At 48.7% G+C, this 27,158-nt stretch overlaps 1 protein-coding gene across 3 annotated transcripts in view; it reads right to left on the reverse strand.

The window, feature by feature from the left end:
- Window positions 1-23,416, reverse strand: part of OVOL2 (ovo like zinc finger 2) — a 40,265-nt gene extending 16,849 nt beyond the window's left edge. Inside the window, exons 1-3 of one of the 3 annotated variants that reach the window (XM_056121875.1) lie at window positions 23,204-23,416; window positions 20,654-20,874; window positions 4,810-4,999 (exon numbers count right to left, since the gene is read on the reverse strand). In XM_056121875.1, the coding sequence (XP_055977850.1) occupies window positions 4,810-4,924 (115 nt within the window). In that variant the 5' untranslated portion in view covers window positions 4,925-4,999; window positions 20,654-20,874; window positions 23,204-23,416. Of the gene's footprint in view, window positions 1-4,809; window positions 5,000-20,653; window positions 20,875-21,608; window positions 21,835-22,036; window positions 22,121-23,203 lie in introns of those variants that run through there. The other 2 variants (XM_056121874.1, XM_056121873.1) reach the window with 2 other exon arrangements.
- Window positions 23,417-27,158: the final 3,742 nt, after the last annotated feature.

Below are 27,158 nucleotides of genomic sequence, written 5' to 3' on the forward strand. Positions count from 1 at the left end.
GTCTTTTCCAAGATGCTTCCTGAGGCTGGAGTCTTTCCTTGGATGCCCTATTCTCTTCATCACTGCAGGGGCCAGGAGGGAGAGAGGAGTGGGGAGGGCTTACTGCTGATTCTCTACCCCAGTGCCTTTGCCTACCTTGTCGTTAGTGTTGCTATCATCCTCAACAAAGGACCATGGAATATCAAATAAGTCTACATTAGTCACAGCCCGGGCTAATCGGACTGTAAGCAAACACACCCTTCTCCCAACTGTCTACAGTATTTGTGTTCACAGTGCTGTATCTTTGCTTCTGGTCTTGAAATACAACATTTACTTGTACTAGGTAGTAGCAATGAGCCAAAATTCATATCTTGCTCAAAGGCAAAGCAAGTTTTCTAGAATTCTCCTGAGATCTTTTTGAAAGAAATGAGACTGCTCACATGCACTAATGAGGGAAAGGAGCCTGAGAATCCCCATTTTTTGCTCTTATTTTCACTGAATATCCCTTTTGTGCAGAGCTTAGAGAGTCAGGCCTCTGGAGCCAGGACACAGCCTGTTTCCCAGCTCTAGGCACAGGGAAATACTAGAGTACGACTCCTTTTTCTAGCGTGTTACTACCTAGAGGCACCTCTCCATCAGAAAAATAAACTGAGGCCAGAAAACAGCTCACAGCATTTCTATACATCTTACCTGGTACATGTGAAGGTTCGATCCTTCACATATGTCCCCTGAACAACACCAGGTGTGATCCCTGAGCACAGAATCAAGCCCTGAACACCATGGGGTGTGATCCCCTCCAAAAAAATCAAAGATATGAGAGATTTAAAAATTGGGGGATCAGAGAGACAGTAAGGGGAGATTCCTCCGTATTTAGTCAACTCTGGTTCCACCCCCAGCACCACAGGTTTCCTCCATACACACCCCCTAGTACCTGTGGGCATGACCCAAAAGTCAACAATCAAAAAAAGTTTTGAGGGGAAATTGGGAGAAAAGTTTAGACACTTAGGGTATTGACAATGTTGATGGTCCCACAAACTTATGACTAGACTGAAAGGAAACAAAAATAGACTCTATACTTTTTTGTTTGGGGGCTACACCCACCAATACTCAGGGGCTACTCCTGGCTCTGCATTCAGGAATAACTCCAGGTGTGGTTTCAGGGACCATATGGGTTGCCCGGGAATGATCTGTGTTGGCTGCATGCAAGATCAGTGCCCTACCTGCTGTACTTTTGCAATGGCCCTTGAACTGTTTATTTATTTATTTATTTTTTTGCTTTTGTGGGTCACACCTGATGATGCACAGGGGTCACTCCCAACGCTGCACTCAGGAATTACCCCTGGCTGTGCTCAGGAGACCATATGGGATGTTGGGAATCTAACCCGGGTCGGCCACGTACAAGGCAAACGCTCTACCCGTTGCATTATTGCTTCAGCCCCTGAACTGTTTACTTTTAAGAGGATGGAACCTACAGTATGTGAACTTGAACTTAATGTCAAAATGTGGTTCCAGGAACTGGAGTCATAGTACAGCGGGTAGGGCGTTTGCCTTGCACGCTGCCGTCCCAGGTTCGATCCCTGGCATCCCATATGGTCTCCCAAGCACTGCCAGGAGTAATTCCTGAGTGCATGAGCCAGGAGTAACTCCTGAGCATTGCTGGGTGTGACCCAAAAAAGCAAAAAAAAAAAAAAAAAAAAAAAATGTGGTACCAAAGATGGGATTCAGTGATAGAACATCTGCCTTGCATGTCTGAGGCCCTGGGTTTGATCCCTTGGCACAGAAAAAAAAATTTTTTTTCAACTCACAATGAAAAAGTAAGTATCTTCATAAGCGCATAGGTCAGATAAGCAGGTAGGTATGCATATTTACATTACATATGCATATGTGTGAGAAATAAAAAAAGGGGAGAGAAAGAGGGGAAAAGGAAGGGTGGAGATGAAAGAGGGAAATAAAAAAAGAACAAAAGATATGTGGAGGGAGAGAGAAGGGAGAGGGAAGAGATGGGGGAATGGAGAAGGAGGGAGAGAGGAAGAGGGAAATGTTGATTTTTTTAATGGCCAGCTACAGATTTCCTTTTTGTGCTTTTGAACAGAAATGAAAATGCAAACCAGGACCCAAAGAGTTCAGTGGGGAAGGTGCTTGCCTCCCAGCCTCCAACCCCAGGCACTGGCTCCAGGAATGATACCTGAGCACAGAACCAGGAATAAGCCCTAAGTACAGCAGGATGTGGCCCACCTACTCCCACCCCCAAAATTAAGAAAAATTGAAAATGCAAGGCACTTTGTGCTGGTATGGGGCGTGCCTGACTGGCAGAGGCTGGGCCTTGCCTGGGTTGGAGATAGTGAATGGGAGGATTCTTGCCTTGCAAGCAGCTGACCCGGTTTCAACCCCTGGCACCCCAGAGATTCCCCAGCCCACTTGCAGTGATCCCTGAGTGCAGAGCCAGGAGTTATCCCTGAGCACTGGAAGGTGTGGCCCTAAAACAAAACAAAAAAAGACCCCAAAAAATTTTAAAAAAGCAAACCACTTTGTAATGAAAATATGGCTTCATTCAGAGAGGTGACTCGGCGGCAAAGCACAGGCCTTGTGGCACCTCAAGAAAAAAAAGTCTGGGGGGGCTTAGTAAATAAATAAGGAAAAAATAGCACTGTAGCACTATCCTCCCATTTTTCGTCGATTTGCTCGAGCGGGCACCAGTAACGACTCCATTGTGAGACTTGTTGTTACTGTGTTTGGCATATTGAATACGCCATGGGGAGCTTGCGAGGCTCTGCCGTGCGGGTGGGATACTCTCAGTAGCTTGCTGGGCTCTCCGAGAGGGGTGGAGGAATTGAACCCGGGTCAGCTGCGTGCAAGGAAAACGCCCTACCTGCTGTGCTATCGCTCCAGCCGAAATAAGAAAAAAATAAAAGGATTAAATTCATTTTGTTTATTATTATTATTTTGTTTATCTTAATATATTTTGTTTGTTTTATTTGGGGACCACACCAGGAGGTACCCAGGCTTTTCCTGGTTCTGTGCTCAGGAATCATCCTGGCTGGGTTCTGGGGACATATAGGGTCCCAGGGATTGAACTCAGGTTAGCTTCATTCAAGGCAAGTGTCCGACCCACTGTACTTTCTATCTGACTCAAGGCTGAGTTCTTTTTTGAAAAATTAAGTCTTGGGTCAGAGAGAAAGCACAAGGATTAAGGTGCTTGCCTTGCCTGATCCTCTCCCTGGCCCCACATATGGTCCCCTGAGCACTGTCAGGCATGACCTCTGAGTACAGATGGATGGGGGCCAACCCCCACAAGCTCCAGCCTCAAAATTACATCTTGAGGTGGTGCTATGGCTCAGAGGTAGAGCACTCACCCTGTTTATATGACGTTCCCAACATAGCAAAAAGAAAAAAATACTTTTATCTTTTTTTTGTTTGTTTGTTTGTTTTCCCACAATAGTATCTTATTCTTAGAACATGTCTCAGTGGCACCAGTCACAGTTCAGGGACCCAGCTACTACTTACAACCGGTGGCTGCTGACCAGGCAAAGCAACGGGGGCTTTCTCTATACTCTGTTGCCTCCTAAATATTAGCCTTGGTGCTAGAAAGCTAATACAGCAGGTAGGGCACTGGCTTTGCACACATCTGACTCACGTTCAATTCCTGGCATCCCAGAACCAGAAGGTAAGTCCTGAGCAAAGCTAAGTATGGACCCAAAACCAAAACTAAAATAAAACTTTTCAAGGAATCACTAAGGCAGAGGAATGGACGGTGGTCCCTAAGGAGAAGTCAGGGGCCAGGAGATGGCTCCATGGCCTGAGCACTTTCTTTGCATATGGTCCCCCTCCCTGGTACCACATGGACTCCTGAGATATGTGGCCTCCCCCCCAAGAGGTCTAAATTATTTTTCCTCTTTTTTTGTAGTGCCAGGGAATGAGCTCAGGGATGCAAATCACAAGGTGTGTGCTCTATCATTGAGCCACATCAGAGCTCCCAGAAACTTATATTTATTTCTAAGTGGAAACTGAGGAAACAAAACCTCCAACAAAGCTGGGATGGAGGTTAAGGCACCCCAAGTGGCACACACAGACCCTGAGCACTACCTCAAGCACTCTGATCCCTGACCAAGGAACCAGGAGTAAACCCCGAACACAGTCCTGTGCAGCCCAAAGACCACTGCCGAACCACCCTCCGAAAAGGAAGATCTGGGAGAGGGTTCTCTGGGCACTGCCAGGCTTCTCTATGAAGGTACCGAGGACCCAGAACCACACTTCCTAAGCGGGGAGGGATCCACCAGGCTTAAGCAAGAGATGGGTCAACTCTAAGGGAGCCGAACATCCCCCCTCTGAGTCAAGGAGGAGGAGGAGACGCCACTTTTACCCACTTATTTCTCAAGAAAGGCCCCCGAGATGCTGCCTCCAGGGCCCCCAGGAACCACAGGAGAGCAGTCAGCCCAGACCAGCTCTGCCTCAGGCCACTTCGCTACTCATTCCAGACAGTGTTTAGATCTGAGCCTCATGGGAACTTCTTTTGGTTTTTGCTTTTGGGGTCACACCCAGTAGTGCTCAGGGGTTCCTCCTGGCTCTGCACTCAGGAATGATCCTGGTGGTGCTCCGCCCCGTACGGGATGCCGGGGGTGAGCCTGGATGAGCAGCATGCATGAAAAACGCCCTCCCGGCTGCACTATCGCTCTGGCCGCAGCTCCTGGGAACCTGAATCTTGTCATCTCCACTTCTCCCCCAGGGTCCGGCTGAGTGGGGCATGCCCAAGCGGAGGCAACGGGCTCTGCAGGAGGGGAACCCGGAAAAGTCGGGCGCGCGCAGCCCCGGGCACCACACCCGCCCTCTCACCTGTGTGTGTGCGCACGTGCCTCTTCAGGTCGAAGGTGTCGTTGAAGCCTTTGCCGCAGAAGGTGCACAGGTGCCGCTTCACCTGGTTGTGGCACTTGAGGTGCCGGTTGAGCATGCGCTGAAGGCGGAAGCCCTTGCCGCACAGGTCACAGCTGTGGACCGCCGGGTCGCTGCATGTCCCTGTGGTGAACTGCGGGGAGAGAGAAGCGGTGAGGCCTGCGGGGCCGCTACCCAGCCACCTGCCTGTCCCGCGGTCAGGCCTGCCTGGGGCTTCTGCCCCTTGGAACCTCCAAGCAGGCTTTGGCTTGGGAAAGGCAAAGCATCAGAGCTCCTCCCAATATTCACTCCCTCCTTCTTCCACACAACAGACCTTGTATTTCATTTTCTTTTTCTTTTCTTCTTCTTCTTCTTCTTTTTTTTTTTTTGGTGGTGGCAGGCTTACCCTCTTTTTTTTTTTTTTTTGGGTGGTGGCGGGCTTACCCTCTAAGCACTGCACGGGGAGTAACCCTCAGGTCTGCCAGGCCTGGCTCCCAGACGAAAATCACTCAATGATTCCCTTCCCAAACAGCTTCTCCAACTAATACAGTCCCGGCCCAACGTTCTCTGTGCCCCTATGTCAGTGCCACTCCAACCCCCAGTCCACAAGAATCCCCTGAAGACATTATTAAATGCAGATACATTAAGAAACTATACTCTGGTAGAGGTTAGATATTGCATCTCTCTCCTCTCTCTCTCTCTCTCTACCTCCCCGCCCTCTCTCACTGGAGTCTGGGTCACACCCAACAGTGAACAGGACTTACTTCTGGCTTCTGTGTTCAGGGATTAGTCTTGACCATACTTGGGGACCATATATGGCCAGGGAACCTGACCAGGGTCAGCCCTATGCAAGGCAAGCGCCGTAACCCTGGTACCATCTCTCTAGAAGCTGCTGCATTGTTAACCAGCTTCCGGGAGCTTCCAACAGTGAGTCCTTGCACCCGACACAAGACTTGAGACTGAAGCACTGGTCCTCACACAGTTCCAAATTTTATTCCATTTCATTTCAGAAAATTCATCTAGTTTCCTTAACAAAATGCTTTCGAGTCGCTGATAAGCGAGGACTTCCTGCATCAAGCCCAGACCCACATCCATGCCTCGGCAAAAGCACTGATGGGCAAAGGCCCACATGTGACAGACAGGAAGGCAGTCCAGAGAGGCTTGAGACCCCAGACCAGCCTGGGAAAACAGTTCAAAGGGTTGGAGCACATGCTTTGCAGTGGGGAGACCTGGATCCATCCCCTCATGGTCTCCTGAGCACTGGGCAAACAGTAGCAGTGCTAGCTGTCTCCTCCCCCTCAAAATCAAATAACAGAAACCAATCAGCCAGCTAATTCTCATCTGCTCAGAGCTAATCAGTCTCATCTGACACTATCGAGTCCGTGATCGTTGACAAATCCTGTGCTCAGAGCCAACAGAAGACTGTTACTCAAGAAGCTGCCAGTCTAGTCACGGGAGCAGACCTGCCAAAGGGTCACCGACTTTTTTTTTTTTGGCCACACCCAGCAGTGCTCAAGACTCTGGGCTCAGGGGTCATTCCTGGAAATGCTTGCAGGACCATATGGGGATCAAACCTGAGTTGGTTGCTTGCAAGACAAGCGTGCTACCTACTGTACTATACTTCCAGCCCTGGTCACTGCAGTTTTGGAAGCCTCCAGTGCAATGGCTACCTCAGAACTGCTCCCACTTCAAACATGGCTAGCTGGGAATGGGGCTTCTGAAGGAACTGAGTCCCTCAGCCAAACAAACAGGGAGAAGAAGAGGAAAAAATGGAACAGGCTCTGTGAGAGGGCAGAGAGATAGTCCAGTGGACACAAAGCTCAGCCCTTCGAGCTCTCTCCCCGCATCTGTTGCAGGGTCTTATGCCTCTCTCGAGTCTCTTTGTATCTTGCCATAGAAATAGGAAGGTGCTAGCCATGTATACAGTCAACCCTGGCTCCAGCCCAGGCATTGTGTAGGGGCCTCTGAGCCCTGCCAACAGTGATCCCCGAACACAGAACCAGGAATAAGCCCCAAGCATCTCTGGGTGTGGTCCCCAAACCAAATCTCAGGGAAACACCCCATCAAGGCTTTCCTCTCACCAAGGACAATCCCCATTCTAGTCCTCGCTCCTGTTGAAGGAATATAATAAAACTAAATATGGCCCGAGTCTTGACAAACTAAGTCCTCTGAGTTTCTCAACACTGTTTCTACAGAAGATAAAAGTCAGTTGAGAGGTAGAGCGAGGATCATCCTCCAGATCAGAGGGCTGGAGCACATGCTTTGCCTGTAGGAGGCCTAGGTTCCACCCACAATGCCACATGTGTTCTCAGCACCACCAGAAGCAATTCCCTAACAAAGATTCAGGAGTTGCCTCTGAGAATCTCTAGGTATAGCCCCCAAACAAAAAATAAATAAAATAAAACAAAACAACAGAATAGAACAGAAACAACTGACTCTGAGACCCTGAATTAAAACTGTGTAGCATGCAGATGGTCTTTGAAAAGACCAACAGAATGTAACTTCACACTTGCCAACTAGAACCTAAACCTAACTCTTGTTCCTGCTAATCCTTTCAGTACATTCCTATTTTTCAAATGTTCTCTGTGTAACATAGATATCCCCTATTACTGTTCAGGATGAAAATCTCAAATCACTGGCATTATTTTCTTTGAAAAGAATAAAATCTGGAAGGGCAGCAGGCAGAAAGATTAGTAATAACTTAAGGGCACCGAGAGCTAATGAGTCTTCCAAGGCACAGAACACATTTTAGGATGGGAAGAAGATGAGAATGGAGGGAGCAACTGGGAACTGAGGCTAACACATTTTCGGAGGCAACTTTCTTCTGTTTTTTGTTCTGTTTTGTTTCGTGTTTTCAGGTCATACTGGGTAGTGCTCAGAGCTTACTTTCTGGCTCTGTACTCAGGGATCACTCCTGATGGTACTCTGCGGTGCCAGGGATTGAACCAGAGTTGTCCAGGTATGGGGCAAGCACCTTACCAGCTGCACTACCTCTTCCGGCTCATTCTTTCATTTTCTTACAGCAAAAATAGAAGTTCTCTAAGCAAAGCTCAGCCAAAGGAAATTTTGCATTTCTCCACTTTCATATATAGTATGGAAAATGGAGTGACCACAAAGCGATTTATTTAAGAAATTTCCTTACAGCCAGAGAGATTAGTATAGGGATTAAGATATTTGCCTTGTACATTGTCAACTACTGTTCAATTTTTCACCTCACATATAATTCCTCCAAGCACCTCTCCAGTAGTGACCACTGAGCATAGAGCCAGGAGTAAGACCTGAACAAAGCCAGGGGTAGCTGCCCATCCACCCAAAGAAGTAAATCACCCCTCAGAGGACTGGGGAGGTGGCTTAGTGGGACAGTGCCTGCCTTGCATATGTGAGACACAGAGTTAAAACCCACTGCTGGGAGCTGGAGAGATAGCACAGCAGGTAGGTTGTTTGCCTTGCACAAGGCCGACCCAGGTTCGATTCCCAGCATCCCATATTGTCCCCTGAGCAGTGCCAGGAGTAACTCCTGAGTGCAGAGAGCCCGTAGTAACCCCTGTGCATCAACGAGTGTGGCCCAAAAAGCAAAAAACAAACAAACAAACAAACAAAAATACCCAAAACCCACTGCTGCAAATAAAGGAAAAAGGAAATCTTTATGTTATATTCTTCTGTTTATAAAGCACTGCTTGCCAAATAGAGTTCTAAAACCAATCTAGCCACCAGATATTAAAAAACTTATATTTGAACCCTTACAAGAGTTTCTGTTAAAATATTTTAAAGGGCGGGACTGGGAGCAGGCAGGGCATTTGCTTTGCACACAGATAACTCGGGGTTCAACCTCTGGCACCTCATTTGGTCCCCTGAGCACAGAGCCAGGAGTAAGCACTGCCAGGTGTGGCTCAAAAACAACACAAAGATGTAAAGTATGAATAAAATAATAAAATATTAACGATGAAACATTCTGCCTGATAAAGCCAGCTTCTAACAGACTATTTTATTCCTCAAAAAAGGAAGGAATATTTGTAGGATAACTTCCTAAGTACAAAGTTTACCCACAGAGTGTATTTCACAGGTCACGTACCTGCAAGGTCATGGTCTGTCGTGACAAATGACTGGACATGACCAATGTGCTCCCCACTGGCGCGCTCATCGCGGTGGGCACCTGCTGAACAGTGATGGTTTGCTCTGGCACAGACTGAGGAAGGAAGACCTGATTGCAAACAGCCGTGTGGGTATTTATACCTCGGATGTCCAGCGCAGTCAGGGTCCCAAAGACTCTAGTCCCACCTATCATCGACCCCAAACTCCAAGAGAAACTTCAGGAAAGGACTGCCCAGCTGAGCCCAGTCATTTCACTGAGCCTGAAAACATAACCATAAAGTTTGATTATTTTGATACACTGCAATTTACAAAGTTATTCATGATCAAGTTTCAGGCAGACAATGTTCCAGCACTAACCTGTTCATCAGAGTTCACTTCCTCTACCACCATCCAGTTACCCTACCATCCCCCAGCCTGCCTCTACGGCAAGCACCTTTTTTTCTTTTAGACACCGTGGTTTACAATACTGTAACTGATATGGTTTCACACAGAGCACGTCACCACCTTCTAGTACCTGCTCTTTTTCCAGAGTAACCTCGCCCTCCATGCCCTCCCAGGCCTGTTCGCCTCTCTCCACAGCCCAGAGCAAGCTTCCTACAAGAAGTCCAGTTCTCATGTTATTTGTTTCCATTGCCTTTGGGCATTTGTTATTCTCCATTATGTTCACAAAGTTATTTTATGCTTCCTAAATTTAAAATCACTGGGGAGGAGGAAACAGATAACTAGAACAGTAGTCAACATTTTCTCTTCTCTCCCTTTAGCAATAAAACCCAACCCAAACAGATGTGAAGCAATGCACAGATTTCATCACCGCTTTGTGCCAATATCCATGTGTTTTGACACAAAATTAATTATTCATGTATATAATTAACACGGAACCAATCCAGACCTGTGGGGGTGGGGGAGGTATTTACACCAGGCTACCTTCCTGAAAGACTTGTCTTCTGAAAAGTCTCACCCGTAATCCAAAATTAACACTTTGCAAAAAGCTTACTAATGAAATGGGAAGTTACCATGAAGGGTGGGAGGTGACAAAGGTCTGGAGATTAATTCAGCTAAAGAAAATGAAGAGAGGGAACACTTCTCCAGCCCTGTGCCTTGGCACTATCTTGCTTGCTGTTCCGCTTTCTGCACGATCTCAGCTTTCATTTAAAAAAACACACAAAGTTCTCTAGTTCTAAAAGCAAATCTCTATAGAAAAAACAAACCAATCATTGTGTCAGGGCTGCTGAAAACTTGAGGAGCATCTGGGGTGGCAGAGACTTTGGCTGACTCTCAGGTCAACTTCAGAATTGCTGAAAGCCACTTGACTGTCTAACTTTCCTTGTGAGGTGCTGGAGTTTGAACCCAGGGACTCAAATATGTAACACAAGTGCTCTACCACTGAGCAATATCCCCAGTGCTTATGTGTCAAACTTCTAAAAGAAAAACAAAACTCCTTTACTTTCTGTTGATGTTTTCATAGCCAAGTTCATGAAATAAAAGACCCTATTGCCTAAGAGAAGCTATAGAAAATCCTGGCTACTTCTGGACACATAGGTGACACTTCCACAGATACATTTGCTTTGTTGGAATATTCAAGATATTCTATACAAATTGTCCCAATTCTCTCTCGGAATTTAAAAAAAAAATCTCCCCATCTTGGGCTGGAAAGATAGTGCAGCGGGTAAGGCCTTGCATGCGCCTAACCCAGGTTTCATCACCAGCACCACAAATGGTCCCTGGAGCCCCACCAGGTGAGATCCCTTGGCACTAAGCCAGAAGTATGCCCCGAGCACCGCTAGGTGTGGCCTCCAAACAAAACAAAATAAAAACAAAAATTCTCCACTTTCTTCAGAAATATTGGTTGGCAGGTGAGTGTATGCTTTGTAAGCAGGAGGTCTAGGTTCAATTCAGCATCACTTAGTTCCCAGAGAAAAGCTTAGAGTTACCCCTGGGCACACAGCTCCAAGCACTGCCCTGTGTGGACCCAAATCCTGCCCTCCTGGGCCCCGCCTAGTTCCACATTGCTATTCATTTCCTTAGGCTTTAAAACGCTGCTATTTGGTATAATGAAGAATCTTCTCAGTGCAAAAATGATGATGGGAATATATTCTTTATAGCACAGCGGGTAGGGCATTTGCCTTGCATGCGGTAGACCCAGGTTCAATTCCTCTCTCCCTCTCGGAGAGCCTGGCAAACTACCGAGAGTATCTCGCCCGCACGGCAAAGCCTGGCAAGCTACCCGTGACATATTCAATATGTCAAAAACAGTAACAAGTCTCACAATGGAGATGTTAGTGGGCCCACTGGAGAAAATTCTATATATATTCTATATAAAAGAAACTAAGGCTCAAAGAATTGTAACTTGCTTGTGGTCACAGAGATTTCTTGTTGTGGCTTATCTACAAAACTGTAGGGAATGCAGAGAGAACTCAAGGGCTGGAGTCTGTGCTTCGCTGGCCGGAAGCCGGGTCGGATTCTCAGCACTGCACAGTCACTTTAAACATGACCAGGTCGGGACTCCCGAGCAATGCGCTGGGTGCAGAACACCACTGGCTACGACCCCAAAATAGAACAGAAAACAAAACCAAAAAATTGTACCTCTGTATTCTCCAGAAGGCAAAGAAATCTGAGTCTGGTACAGGGGATGGAAAAAAGTACTGCTATATTCTCATATCACAGAACAACACACACTCAAATTCCTTTATAGTTAAGTGTTAATACTAAAGATACACATGTCAAAGAATGTGACACGATGAAATACAAGAACACTAAAAGAAAAGGGATCATCAGCTTGGGTTATGCCACTAACAACTGTGAAATTCAGTGAAACTTCTCTGGGCTTTACTTTTGTCTTCTTGAAAGATAGGAAGATGGTGGCCAGAGAAAGAGAGTACAGTGGACAGGGTGCTTGCATGCAGCCAACATGGGCTTAATCCATGACGCGCCATAATGGTCTCCTGAGTCTCACCAGAAGTAATCCCTGAGTGCAGAGCCAGAAGTCAGCCCTGAGCACTGCTGGGTGTGGCCCAAAAGCCAACAACCAAAAATAGATAGATAAATAAATTAATAATAAAATCAAAAGAAGAACTGAACCAGCCAAGTTTTAAAGATGCCAGTGGTGGATGGATAGCTTCAGTATATTCCTTCCCCTATACTGGAAAGGTCAACATGCTAGACAATACACTTCCCAGATTCCCTTTCAGCTGTGATTTTTATTCACTTTTATTACTATCGGGTTGGAGCCATAGCACAGCGGGTAGCGCATTTGCCTTGCATGGAGCCCACCCGAGTTTGATTCCTCCGTCCCTCTCGGAGAGCCCAGCAAGTTACCGAGAGTATCCCACCCGCACAGCAGAGCCTGGCAAGCCCCCCGTGGTGTATTCAATATGCCAAAAACAGTAACAAGTCTCACAATGGAGACGTTACTATTGCCTGCTCAAGCAAATCAATGAACAATGGGAGGACAGTGCTATAGTGCTTTATTATTTTTATTAGTTTTTAGTTTGGGAGCCACACCCGGCAGTGCTCAGGGATTACTCTTGGCTCTGTACTCAAGAATCATTCCTGGTGGGCTCAGGATCCATATGGAGTGCTGGGGAACGAACCCCAGTTGGCTGCATGCAAGGCAAGTGCCCCACCTGCAGCTGCAGTACTCTCTCTCTCTCTCTCTCTCTCTCTCTCTCTCTCTCTCTTTCCTCTCTCCTCTCTCCTCTCTCCTCTCTCACCCCGCATCTATGATTTTTGGTCTCACCAATTGCAGGTACTATCAAAGACTTGCAATTAGGGTGGCAGAGATACTATAGGGATTAAGGCACTTGCCTTGCATGTGGCTGACCCTAGTTCAATCTCTGGTATCATATGACCCTGAGCCCACCAGAGGTCACTCCTGAGGACAGAGCCAGGAGTAAGCCCTGAGCACCACCCAGTGTGGCCCTGAAACCAAAAACAAAACAAAGGCTTGGATTTGGGCCTGAGTGAATTGGATAGACAGGGATGTGGTAACTGTTAGCCCTCCACACAAGCAGAGGAGGCAGTCACGGAGAAAGTCACTCAGCTTCATAGACAACAAGTTCTGCAGCGCCTAGATGGGGTTGTTCCTGCAAGGGCAACTGGGTTTTCTTTAGCCAATTCATTACCCTAGAATTAATCACTATGCTTAAGTCTGTTTTAGAGGGTTCTGTTTTGGTGTTCCTAAAATCAGTGTCCCTGTCAACAGCAAAAACCCAATTAAGGCTGCCGGAGCAATAGCACACTGAGTAGGGCATTTGCCTTGCATGTGGTCGACCCAGGTTTGATCCCCAGCATCCCATATGGTCCCCTGAGCACTGCCAGGAGTAATTCCTGAGTGCAGAGCCATGAGTAAGCCCTGAGCATCTTTGGGTATATCCCCAAAATAAACAAAGGAAAATTCCCCAAACAAACAAACAAAAAACTCCACTTTACCTATACTGATATCAAAAGCTGCCACAATCCAGTCACAGTTGGGGATATGGTTCAAAAGTACAAGGTTCAAATGAGTGAGGCCCTGGGTCCAGGGACCACAAGTAAGCAATAAACCCATATAGACAATAAGAGAATCAAAGTGATGCACTCCTGTCTCACAGCCCTCCAACTTTAATTAATTAATTTCACCTTTTCTAGGCTTTCATTCCAGGGACCACAAGTAAGCAATAAACCCATATAGACAATAAGAGAATCAAAGTGATGCACTCCTGTCTCACAGCCCTCCAACTTTAATTAATTAATTTCACCTTTTCTAGGCTTTCATTCCAAACATTTTTTCCAGATCTCCCTTTTCTTCTGGCTTCTTGTTTTCCTCCTGTGAATGCTGTCCTTTACACTGAGGAATACTGACTTCTGCTCTGCATGCATTTCTTTTCTCTTCTCTCTCTCTCTCTCTCTCTCTCTCTCTCTCTCTCTCTCTCTCTCTCTCTCTGTGGTTGGGGGGCGGGGATCATTGCTTTGAGACCATACCTGGTGATACTCAGGAATTACTCCTTTACTCCTGACTCTGTACTCAGGATCACTCCTAACAATGCTTGGGGGACCATATGGGGTGCTGGGGATTGAATTCTGGTCGACTGTGTGCAAGGCAAGTGCCCTACCCACTGTGCTATCTCTCCAGTCCCTGCCTGGATTTCTGTTCTCTGTTAACTTATGTCCTCTCATGAATCAGGCTTTATTGCACCAGGTGCTGAGGCTACAAGTCTAGTAGAAATGTTCCCTCGTTCCCTGCCTTTCCAACCCTGATAGGTATGAAGCCAAGAAGAGTCACCCAAATATATAACCAGGGCATGGTCAATGAGTTACCACGGGACGGGAGAGAGTGCATCCAATTCTGTCCTTGGAGAGAGAAGGTAACAGGCAAGCAGGGTCTCTCTCTCTAAGCAAGTGCCTTTTCTGCTGTGTTACCCTCTGGCCCCTGGTAGTTTTTCCCTTAAACAACGTTAATCTGTGACTCACAACAACACTTATAAACTATTTTACAGAGAAATCAAATAGTACATTAAAGGGAAGTATTACTCTATAGAGGTCAGCTTGTTAGTGAATGACACAAGGCTGGAGTCAGAATGCAAGTGTTAAGGCACTTGCTTCAATACAACAACCTACCCTGTTCAATCCCCAGGACCACAGATGGTCCCCTGAGCAATGACAGGAGTGATCAGGTGTGTCCCCAAACCATAAACAAATACCAATTAGAATGGTAACATTTTGCAACTCTAACCTGAAATTAATTTAGAGCCGAAGCACCCTCAACTGCTAATATCACAGACAGAGAACCAAATATTGGGGCCAGAGAGAGTGCAGCGGGGAGGCGACTACATTGCACACAGCCAACCCGGATTTGGGCACTGGCATCCATATGGTCCCTGAACCCACCAAGAGTGATGCCTGAGTACAAAGCCAGCAGTAACCCCTGAACACTGCCAGGTATAACCCAAAGAACAACAACAATGAGACAGAGAGAGAGAGAGAGAGAGAGAGAGAGAGAGAGGAAGAAAGAGAAGAGAGAGAACCAAATATCATTTATGCCTGATGGAAATAGATGCCTCTTCAGTATGTTTCAGCTAAACTAAACATGGAGAACAGTGTTGTCCAACAAAACTTTGTTATGATAAAAATATTCTGCTCTGTACTGTCCAATACAATAACCACTATCTATTTGATCATGTCTGGCTATTAATCACTTGATATGTGCTAATTCTAATTAAAAATTAATTCATTTTTTGTTGTTATTTTATTGCTTTTTGGTTCACACCCAGCAATGCTCAGAGATTATTTCTGGCTCTGTACACAGTAATCACACCTGAAGGTGCTCTGAGGATAATATGGGATGCCAGAGATCAAACTCAGATCAGTCTGTGCAAATGCCCTGCCCCTTGTACTATCACTCCAGCCCCTGAATAATTAATTATACTTAATTCAAATAGTTATGTGTAACTCTGGCTATCACATTGGACAGAATAGCTGTACAAGTCAATCACTCACTTAGAAAAAAAGAGAGGGCCTGAAGAGCTTTAAAAACAAATGCATTCTGCAAAACCCACACTGAAATTCTCTAAAATAAAATAAGATCTCCTTTGCAATTAACTTGGAAGGACATAAGAGATGGAGAGGAAAATGTATAAAATAAAAGAACTGGAATTTCAAATACAATGTATAGACATATATGGACATTATGTGCACCTGATTCAGCAAATTAAGGGAGTTAGACACGGAATTTCTAAGACAAACAGCAACAAGAATCCCATCTTTAATGTGGGTGTGATTGTGTACTTTGGTATTTATCATGGTCACTTTCTAAGACACTTATGGTTCAAAGAGCATGATATGAGATGGGCATTAAAACCATGATGTGTCAGGGAATAGCGGGCAGGTCTGGCTAGAACTTAATGGATGTTGGCACTGGGCAGAGATACTCTATTTTTGAAAATCACTGTCATTTAAAAAAAAAGTCAAAAGGAGTACGTACCACATTCCACATCTGTCACTAGAAGAAGACAAACTATAGAGGTAGGTGAGAGACCATAAATATGGTCAGAGAGATAGTTCAGGGTATTGTGCCCATGGGAAGCCCTCACCCCCACCTCCCGCCAGCATGAAGGAACCCTCAGCCCCCAAACAAAAAACAAAACAAAGAGAAGACCAAGAATGTGACTGAAAGAATTGTACACGAATTCCTTTAGAATAATCTTTGGGGAAGGTTAAAGGAAGGGAGAACAGATTGGTATGAGGTGAGGCAAGAAATACATTTGCTAAACTATCCTAGCATCAGGTCAGGATGGGCAATTTCAGGGCCTCAGTGACAGTACAGTAGGGAGGGCGTTTGTCTGGCATGTGACCAGCCTGGGATGGTCCCCTGGATCCTCACCAAGATTGATTTTTGAGCACAGAGCCAGGAGTAACTCTGGGGCCACACACCAGATATGACCAACCAATGAACAAACAAACAAAACCCAAAAAGAATGGGCAGCTTCAGTCCACTCACAGATTCAACTCAGTTACTTCTTATATCTGACAAGTCTTTGAAGGACACCCATAGCCAGGATTCCTGCTGGTCTCTGCCCACACAGTTAGAGATCACTAAGTCCAGCACAAAGGGATTTAAAGGGACCTGGCAGGGACCTCACCTGGCAGACAGATTTCCCTGGGCACATCATCTCTCCATCACATCAGTTTTGTAAGTTACAGAATCCTCACTCATAGACAATTTCATAACCTGCTCCACGCACAAGTCAAAGACAGATAGGCTGGGATAGGTCGCATTTCCCAATCAGAGTCTACAGTCCTTTCCAGATCAAGTCGGTTGGTAAAGCCTCTGTCCCAACCAAAAGCAACACAGCCCTGAGGGCTGGATGCTGTGGGTCACTGTCCGCCAACTCCCCAGTGGGCCGTTCATACAGAAGCAAAAAGGGACCGAACATTTTGCAGCCATGATCTCAGTTAGGCTACACAATACTTCTTAATACTCTCTCTCTCTCTCTCTCTCTCTCTCTCTCTCTGGTGGTGAGGAGGTGAGGGTGGCACACAGCAATAGTCAGGGCTTCTCCTGGTTCTGCTCTCAGGAGTTACTCCTGGAGGTGCTTGGACCATACGGAATGACAGAGATTGAAGGCAAGCAAGTACCTCTCCAGCCCTTACATGACACTCTCAGAGTAATAAGTAATAAGTCGCTATTATTTCTATATTTTACAGATCAGGGAACAAAGGCTTGGAATAGGTTAACAACTCACAAACTGGTAAGATGGACCTAACTCAAGGTTTCTTTCTCAAAAACTTCCCAGAGCAAGTCCTCTGTCCCCAGGAACACCCACCCCTTCTAGAGCTGACCCTAGGAACACCCACCCCTTCTAGAGCTGACCCTTCCTTTCTGGTTCCTCACCTCCCACTCTCCCTGGTTCCAGCTAGCCACCGTCTTCCAGTCACCACAGTTTTTCTTTTCTCTTTCCCTCCCTCCCCAATTTTAATTCCTTTTATTAAAAATTTTTTAATTGAATCATAATAAGATACAATTACAAATGTGTTCATGATTGGGTGTCAGTCATATAATGTTCTAACACCCATTTCTTCACCAGGGTACATTTCCCAGTTTCCCTCCCCTTGCCCCACTTTTCTTTGGGGCATTTGGTTCACAATACAGATACTGAAAGTTTATTATGTGTGTATCCCTTTATCTACTTTCAACACTCCAGTATGACCATAATAATCAGTTTCTCTTTTAATTCAAGCTTTAGGCTCATCCTGTCCCAGACTAACTCCTGGAACTAGAAAGATAGCACAGGGTTAAGGCACTTGCCTGCATGTAGTTGACCCAGGTTCGATTCCCAGCACTGCAAATGGTCGCCTAAGCCTCACCAGGAGTGATCCTTAATCAGAAGCAGGAGTGAGCCCTGAATACCACCACCAGGCATGGCTAAAACCTCCCAACAACAACAATATAATCCTGCCTCTCTCCCTTCTTCACAACTCTCAAATCCCAGACCAAGAAAACCTTTCCCACTTAGAATTTATCACATCTTTGCTGGCTTGGCACTAAGTTTCCTGTAATACAGTTAATTACTATTTGTGTCTTCCCACCAACTCAAATCATTCAGGCTAGAGTTATGGTGCCACCCACTACGTCTCACTTTTTCTTGGAGCAGGGGATACAGACCTGGCAGTCTTTGGGGTGTCATTTCCAGCAGTGCTTGGGGGGACTATGTGGTATGGTGCCGGGGATCAAATCAAGTACTACATCCCAATCTTTTTTCGAGGGGGGGGGGCATGCCTGGTAGTGGAGATAGTTTCAAAATAGTGTACATGCGTAACCATATGCAAGAGGCTTAATCTCTGCACAATCTCTTAGGCCCCTATGTCCCAATCTGTATTCATTCTCTCAGTAGTATGAGGCAGGTATCATTACTCTCCCCATTGTGGAGACAAAGAAGTTGGGGTTCTGAGGGGTTAGTAGTTTATCAAAAATCCTGCAACAAAGAAGTAACAAAGTCACAATCTAGAAAATCAGTTGTTTAAGCAATACATCCAGCGGGCCCAGTAACGTCTCCACTGTGACACTTGTTACTGTGTCTGACATATCAGATACATCTTGGGTAGCTTGCCAGGCTTTGCCGTGTGGGGGAGATGCTTTCAGTAGCTTGCCGGGCCCTCCGAGAGGGGTGGAGGAATCGAACTCGGGTCAGCAGGGTCTGCCACGTGCAAGGTAAACACCCTGCACAGCGGGCAGGGCGTTTGCCTTGCGCGCAGCCAGCCAGGCCGAGCAGGGTTCGATTCCTCTGCCCCTCTCGGAGAGCCCAGCAAGCTACCAGAGTATCTCGCCCAAACGGCAAAGCCTGGCAAGCTACCCGTGACGTATTCAATATGCCAAACACAGTAACAACTAGTGTCACAGTGGAGACGTTACTGGGCCCACTCGAGCAAACTGATGAATAATGGGAGGACAGTGACAGTGAAGCAATATATCATGCAAGGGCCACATCACTGGGTGGGTCTCCTTACCCTTCAGGTTAAGAAACGAATCCTTAAAGAGTTCAGCACGTTCTATTTACACAGAACTCTAGAACTACACAATGTGCTCATCTAACTGGCAGCTTGACCAGTCCACTGAAAATATGCCAGAGTCACAGGCAATACCTCTGGATGCTCCAAGCAAGAAATCTATTGTGGAGGGAAGTGGAGAGGGAAAAGGCATCTGTGAAGTCCTTAGTAAACAAACAAAAACTCCTCAGGAAACTGTTAACGGTTCAGGAGCAAACTCTAGACTCCACCCCCACTCCAGGGTGGAGGTGGGGAGAGTTTCTAGGCGGCCAGGAAATAAGATAGGTTTTCCTGATTCCCTAATCCCAGGCTCCAAAGGTACTGTTTGCCTGAGGCAGGACGACAGATCTTCTAAAAAGTTGGTCAAGGGACCAAAACTTTCTCCTCAACCAGTTTTCCCCCAGGGTAATCTGGGCATTGGGGGTTGGGGCCAACCCGCTACAGTAGATCCCAAAACAAGGCTTGCAATTGTCCTACCAGCAAGGTGATAAATATGCAAGTGGGCCACTTTGTAGAATTTCCTGGAGGGCAGAACTATCAGCCTCAGGCAAACTGTCCCCTCCCACTTAACCCCATCAGGCCAAAAAGAGGCTCAGGACAACCAACTTTGAACCTTACCAACGCTCTCAACAGCAAACCCTACCAAGACAGCAGCACTGCGAGAGCCCTTTCCAGCGGATTACCAGCCCCAGCCTCCAGGCTCAAGGCTGGAGCCCGACCGCCCAAGCCTACCTCGAGGCAATGTGCTGGGGGGGGAGGGGGCAGGCCTCGCCCAGGAAAAGTCATCTGCGCTTTCCCTCCCGGCTCCGAAGACCTGGAACTCGGTCCCGCTATTCTCCCAGCCCTGCTCTCCCATCCCTCGGCTGGGCTCTACTGGATTGCCAGTAAATAGCTACACCGCAATGTGGTCCGAGAGGGGGTCACGCGACACCTAACCCGCACCGCCCACCCTCCTCCCCCCAATCCAGCCTGCTTGCGGCTGGAACTTGAGTGGGATTCCTTACTCTGGGTGGGGGTGAGGGGGCGGGAGAGACCTCGGAGCGGGTGATGCCGGCCAGAAAAGCACCTATGCGCCGACGAGTCTAGAATAGTACCGAGTTGGGGGGGAGGGGGGTTGAAGCGCCAAGATAAAGGGGAACGAACTCTCCGTCCAACGGCGGGCGGGAACCTGAGGCTCTGCGCCTCCACTCAATGTTTCAGAGACCCGACAAATGAAAGGACCCAGTGCGGACCTCGTGGCGGGGGGGGGGGAGGGCGGGGAGAGACAACACGGTATTAGTCTCGGTTAGATGTGACCCCCGAGAAACCCCCGGTGCGACTTGCATCGGCCAAGAACGCCAGACCGCAGACCAGGCCGGCCCGGAAACTTTCCGTGCGACCGGGAGGGAGGAAAGGCTCCCGGGGCGCCCAGGTCCCACCACTCCCACCCAGGAACCCCGACGGCCAGGCCACTGCCGCTCCGCTCACAAGCGGGGGCTTGACCTCGGGGGCCATCCGATCCGGGGAGCGGGTCTCTGGGGCTCAGCGGTGCGGGGAACGCGCGGGGGACCCGGCCCAGGGGCAGGTGCAGGGCGGCGGGCGCGCTCGGGGCGCTGGCGCGGGTGCGCGGGCGGGCGCGGCGGGGAGGGGCGCGGACCCGGGAGCCCGACGCCAGGGCGTGGTGCAGGTGGCGGCGGGGGCAGAGTCGACAGCGTACCTTGATTTTCGACCTGGCGACCGGGCGCTGCCTGGTCTCCGGGAGTCCGGTCGTGCCTTCCGCGTCGCCGGGCTCGGGGGTTCCAAGCTCGGGGGCGCGCGGGGACGAGCTGCTCTCGGCGCCTCCAGGCTCCCCCGCGCTGCTGCTGCCGCTGCCGCTACTGCTGCCGCCGTCGCTGCGACAGTCTTCGGGGGGGTCGTGGAGCAGATGTCCCAAAACCACTGCGGAGGGAGGGGCCGCACCCCACACACCGACACACACGCGCGCGCACACACACACGCACACACACAGGCGCGCACACACACACACGCACGCACACACACACGCACGCGGCGTCAGGCCCGCGCGCCAGCAGCAGTTTGACCCGCGGGCTGTGCCGCCGCGCCCCGCCCGGGCCCCGGGCACCCCGCCAAGTGGGCAACGCCGCGGGGACTGCAGTGTGAACCCTCACTCGGGTCTTCCGAGCTGACCGCAGGGTCCTGCGGCCGCTTCTCGCGCTCCGTCCCCGCGCCCACGAGGAACGGAGGGCCACGCGCCCCGGGGACCCCACGCGCCCAAGTTTCCTCTCCCTGGGACGGGCCGGGGGAGGGGGGCGCAGAGCGACCTCTACCCACGGAGCCCCCCCAGGCTTGCCCGATCCGCGTGCAGCCCGACGAGGACGTGGCCCGGCTGGCTCTGCCGGCCTGCCATTCACCCGGCTGGGCCACCCCGGCCGCCGAAGCCAACGGTCCCGCCGCCGGGCAATTAAAGACACCTCGAGGGGGGAAGGGGAGCCGGTCGCCCGGCTCGCAGCCTCTCACTCCCGATCCTCCGGCACCGCGGGGACCTCCTCCTCCCCCCTCCCCCGGAACGGGGGTCTCGGAGGGGGCAGCCCTGCAGCCCAGCCCCGAGCGCCCGCCGCCCCCGCCCCCACCCAGAGCCCCGCGCCCAGGCCGGGCCCCCGCGCGGCGCTCACCTGGGATGTAGGTGTCTGCCCTTTCCTCATCCGGGAGCTCATCCCAGCTGCGAGCCGAGACCCCCAGGCTCCTCCTCTTCACCAGGAACGCTTTGGGCATGTTGGGGCCCCCTCCCTGGACCGCGGTCCCTTCCTCTTGGCGGTCCCCGCTAGGGGCGGCGGCGGCTCGGTCCCCGGCTCCCGGCGGCCAGAACCCACCTTCCCGCCGAGTCGGCCCCCTTCCCCCGCTCCCTGCCGCGCCGCGGCCCCGGCCTCTCCCCCGCACGCCCGGCGGCTCCCTGCCTCGCCGGCTGGGCGACACCTATGCCTTAAATCGCGGGTGAGACCACGCCGAGGAAAAAGTTTCATAAGGTGGAATAGAAAAGGCACCAGGAAACTTAGGAGTGAGCATGCGCCCTGCAACATAACGGTGTCAACAAGCTCGCTACCTGTCCGACCGGTTCCGGCGGCCGCGGCTGCCTGTTCCAGCCCTTCCTTAGGCATGAATGTTTGCAAAAGAATTTAACGTCTGATTCTTTCCCCCCTCCCCTTTTTAAAAAGGGAAGAATGTTTTTTAATCAGCCCCCGCCCTATTCCCCAATTCAGGCACCTCAGGGCCAACTCTTGGAGGTAAACCCCAGGTCCGTTTGCCAGGGCATCCCTCGCAAGAGCTGGAGCCTCCCTTGCAAATTGCACCCCCCACACCCCCGCCCCGAATGCATTTGTCTCTAACTAGCAAGCCGGAAAATGGCTCGGTTCCTCTGGACTTTCTGGATCGTTCCTGGAGCTGGTTAAAATCTTGGCTGGCAGAAGGGATAGACAGTGAAAGGCTCAGCGCACTCAGATCTGGTAAGGGGGGCGGTGGTAATTTAAGAGCCTGAGCCCCTGATCACCTACAATGGAACCCCCAAATAAAGACGAGAACAATGCAATTTTAAGTTCAGTCGCTTTCGAACAATTGTTTTAAAATAAATTGAGATGTGCTCCACAAGCTAAGCAAAATTACTTGGGTTTTTTGTTTGTTTTTTGGGGTTTTGCCAAAGCAACTTGCACCCCAAGACCCCTGCGCCCCCATGTAAAATACAGAATGGAAACAAAAGCCAAGTGCATGTTATGCAAATGCAACTTAGAGGGGATAAAGGACGGGGGAAAATCTTAATTCTCACCCACTCCCAACTATTACCTGTCCTAAACTGCCTGCTCCCGAAATTTTGGGGCTGGGAAATACCTTTCCAGTAAGTCAGAAAAATGAAGATGGGCTGACGGCCGCAGGTGACTGGAGAACTTCTTCCCCCCCCCTCGGCCCCCCCCCCCACTCTCTCTCTCTCTCTACCTGGAGGGATGGGGGAGGGACAGAAGGAGCGAGAACCGGTAAGAGAAAGACGCCAAGTTTCTCAGAGCGGTCGTGCCCAAGTCGGGAACGTTCTGCCTCTCCCATAGCCCCGGCTTTGCGCGCGCCCTGGACGCGGAGCGCAGCCGTCACGGGCGAGCCCGGAGCCCCCCTGCAGCGGTGGGGAACCGAGTGCCAGCTGACGGCGGCGGGGAGGGGGCTGCAGGCGGGGGCGCTCTGGCCAGGGTTTACCTGGCGCCGGAGCTCACCCATCCGCCAGACTCACCTGTCTGTAACCCGACCCGCTGCGCGCCCAGCTAGCCCGCTGGATAATCTACACAGCGGTTTCCCGGTCTCTTCCGCCCGGGAATGGCCCTTGGGGACACTGCAGCCTGGTAACGGATTTCTCGGCTACACTGGAGAGGTCTCCCCGCGCGCGGAGAGGGGGCGCAGCTCTCCCGACTCCGGATGGGTCGCATCAGCTTAGCCTCCCCGGCGCTCCTCAAGGGGTCAGGCTTCGCCCTGATCGGGAGTAAAGGTCCCTCCCACCCCCCCGCCCCGCCACCCCCACCCCGACTAGAGGAGCAAGATTCAGATCCTGCTGAGCCACCCGGAGAGCCGAGGGGGTGCAGGAAGAAGACTAGCTTGGCGGCACCGGAACTCTCCTTCTCGCTAGTCGAAAAGGCTGATGGCGCTGCTTTGGGGAGATTCTGCGAAGATATTTTTATCTGTCACCAAACCGGAGATTTTTTAGAAAGAGCTTGGCTGAGAGAAAGTGAAAAACAGAGCTGTTGTTTTAAAATGTAAATCACCCCCCTCTCCTGGAAGTTAAAAAACTTCACTTGGTTCCAAAGTCCTACAATAACAAAAAGTCAATCAATGCCGTGAATAGTCCCTCCTCCCATTTCTTTTCTTTTCTTTTGCTTTTTGGGTCACACCCGGCGATGCACAGGGGTAACTCCTGGCTCTGTACTCAAGAACTACTCCTGGCGGATGCGATGCTGGGAGTCGAACTGGGTTCGGCCACGTACTAGGCAAATGCCTTACCGGCTGTACTATCACTCCAGCCCCCTTCCCTGCCTTTCCACTAGATTTCAAATCAATGACTCTCTGAGCTATTTTATCCATTTATCCAGTTTATAGAACACTGGGATGAAAGGCTAAAATCCTCCAAAAAAAAAAAAACAGTGTTTGGGAGATTGGGGATGAAAAATAATAACTACACTTTTGATGATTGTTTGCTGCACTGGATTTGCTGGCTGTTTATTGGGAGAAGAGAAATTCTAATGTATTATCTTCCTTCTTGATCAAAACACAAGATTTTATCAATATCACTTGATGGTCCAGAAATCAGTCTTGCAATTTTCCTCTGTGTAAGGTCTTCCTCATCCCCTAAATATAAAACAAGAAAAGAATTCTTGGAAACAGAGCAATAATACAGCAGGTAGGGTTCTTGCCTTGCATATGACCCACCTGAGTTCGATCCTCGGCATCCCATATGGTCCCCTGTGCATCACCTGGAGTGATTCCTTAGTGCAGAGGCAGGAGTAACCTCTGCACAGATCCAAGTGTTCACCCCTCCACCCCTCCACCTCTTCACTCCCCCACCCTGCCCAAATGTAACAATTAATGGCGCAGAGAGATAGTATAGTGGGCAGGGTGCTTGCCATGCAAGTGGCCAACCCAGATTCAATCCCTGGCACCACCATGTATGATCTTCTGAACCCTGCCAGGACTGACCCCTGAGCGCATAGCCAGGAGTATGCCCTGAGTGCTGCCAGGTGTGATCCACCAAAACCACACCAAGCAAACAACTGAAAAATAGAAATGAATTCAACTTAAAAATATTTTTTGAAACCGGAAAGAGACAGAGGCATGATAAAGATGATAAGGTCACTGCAGAGCATTCTAGTAAGTGTGTATCAGGTGCTCCTTGAACACATCTAGATCTTTCAAAGAGCAACCTTCTCTTCCCCCACACACCCCACTCTTTTTGCTTAGATAACAATGAAGTCTTTCCTTCTGTTTTATGGAAACGTTTTCCTGTACCTCCATAGGTGCCCCCCCACCCCTCCATTCTTCCCTTGGTGGTGGGGCTGCTTAGACCCTCAGGGTTAGCTGCCCAGCCTCTTCTCTCTGGTAATCTTCAAATGCATAAAAGTAGCACTTAAGACTTCTCCAGTAACTATAGTCAAGTTGAAAACAGGTCCAAACCTGCTCAGTCCCATCCTAGAGTACAGTTAGAGAGGGATGTTAGGATGTTGGAGTTAGGATGTCTTACGTTTTCATTTTATTCATTTATTCCTTTCTCTGTGCTTAGGAGTCACCATTGAGTGTGCTCAGGTGACCATAGGCAATGCCTGTCAGGATCAAACCAGGCTCTGCCATGCCTTACCCACCAACTCTCTGGCCCCAATTTTTTTTTTTATCTCTCTCTGGTCTAGTCTCATCACAACAGTGAAAGTGAACTAAGAATATAATAGAAGTGATATATGAACAAATTGAAGCATTGGCAAGAAAGAAAAGAAATTCAACCTCCTTTGTATAAGTCATTCCTTGATCATTTCATCTAAATCTCATGCACTGTTGCCAATTAAAATAATGCAACTTTCATGGTGTTTCACTAATAAAAATCTAAAAAAAAATTAAATTAAAAAAATAAAATAATGCAACGTTGGGGCTGGAGTGATAGCACAGTGGGTAGGGCATTCGCTTTGCAGGCAACCAACCCGGGTTTGATTCCCAGCATCCCATATGGTTTCCTGAGCACCACCAGGAGAAATTCCTGAGTGCATGAGCCAAGAGTAACCCCTGAGCATCGCCCGGTGTGACCCAAAAAGAAAAAACAAATAAATAAAATAAAATAATGCAACTTAGTCACCCTCTATCTTTTAATCCATTATCTTGTCTCACTATTATAAGTTTCTTTATTCATGTGTTATTCTATCTTTCTGAGAAGATATTATATGGTAATTGCTTAAGAAAATGATTATGACTAGGACTAGATCAATTTCCCTGTCAGTTTCCATCCTGATTTCCCAATTCTGTTCCTTTAGGTTTTCAAGTATTAAAACACATCTTTCTTAAAACCTACAAGTAAAAGGCTATAAGCGTAACTCAATGGTAGACTGTATATCTTGTATGGGTGAAGCCCTAGGTTTTATTCCTAGCACCAAAAAAAAAGATGAGGGGGAATTAATATATTTGAAAAAAGAACAATTTTGTCTTAATTTTTTTCTTTAAGTTCTAATTTTCTGTGGATCTGCTCTTTCTTCTAACCAAGAATTTTCTCTGACATTTTCAGGAGAAATTTTAAAACATTTTTCAACTTACAGTGAAAATTTGCAATCAGACTTGTTATTTGCTTTCATGGTATTTTCTCTTTCAAAGCATTCCCCATAGGTATAGATAAATTGTCTTGAAGTCTTTATTTCCAAGCAGCCAGAAATCTCCACCATGGTATAGTTAAAATCTGCTATTTCGCTATCCTATTTCCATTATCCTGACCTCCCGCCCCTGGCTATTTTCACCAGGACCCCTTAGAGGGGGGCGGGTTCAGTTTCCCTCCCTGCCCTGAGCAGAGTCTTGGCAGCCAAAGACCTATGGAACCCAGCCACAGACATGCACAAGGCCACTCTCCACATGCTTGGAGGAGCCTCACGCATGAAGGAACTGGCAGAGGAATCCAGGTGTGCGGGACCCAGAGCTGAGATCTCCAAGCCTGCTCGGATTGGGACTGGGCCTCCTCCACCCAGATCCCCCATTTTCCAGTAGCCTGGCAGTCACACCCACAAACTACCCCCAGAGCCATGTAATCTCATCAATGGCCAAGATTCAGAGACTATAAAACAAAGCTCCTGGAAGCGCGTGTCCACATTTGTGGCCTCGCAACCTCTTATAGTCTAGTTCTCCCTCTCAGAGAACCCAAAAAGCTACCTAGAGTATCTTGCTGCCCACACGGCAGAGCCTGGCAAGCTCTCCGTGGCATTTTCAATATGCCAAAACAGTAACAATAATGGGTCTCATTCCCTTGACTCTGAAACAGCCTCCAGTGTGGCACTGTTGGGAAGAACGAGTAAATAGAGGTTGCTAAAATCTCAGGGCTAGGACAAATGGAGACTTTACTGGTGCCTGCTCGAACAACAGAATGACAGTAACAGTGATACAGTGATTATTTATTTATTTATTTATTTCTGTTTTGGGGCCATGCCCAGAGATGCTCAGGTCTTAGTCCTGGTTCT

The sequence above is a fragment of the Sorex fumeus genome, unplaced genomic scaffold (genome assembly GCF_029834395.1).
Source record: "Sorex fumeus unplaced genomic scaffold, SorFum_2.1 ptg000044l, whole genome shotgun sequence".
In the NCBI taxonomy this organism is placed as follows: Eukaryota; Metazoa; Chordata; class Mammalia; order Eulipotyphla; family Soricidae; genus Sorex; species Sorex fumeus.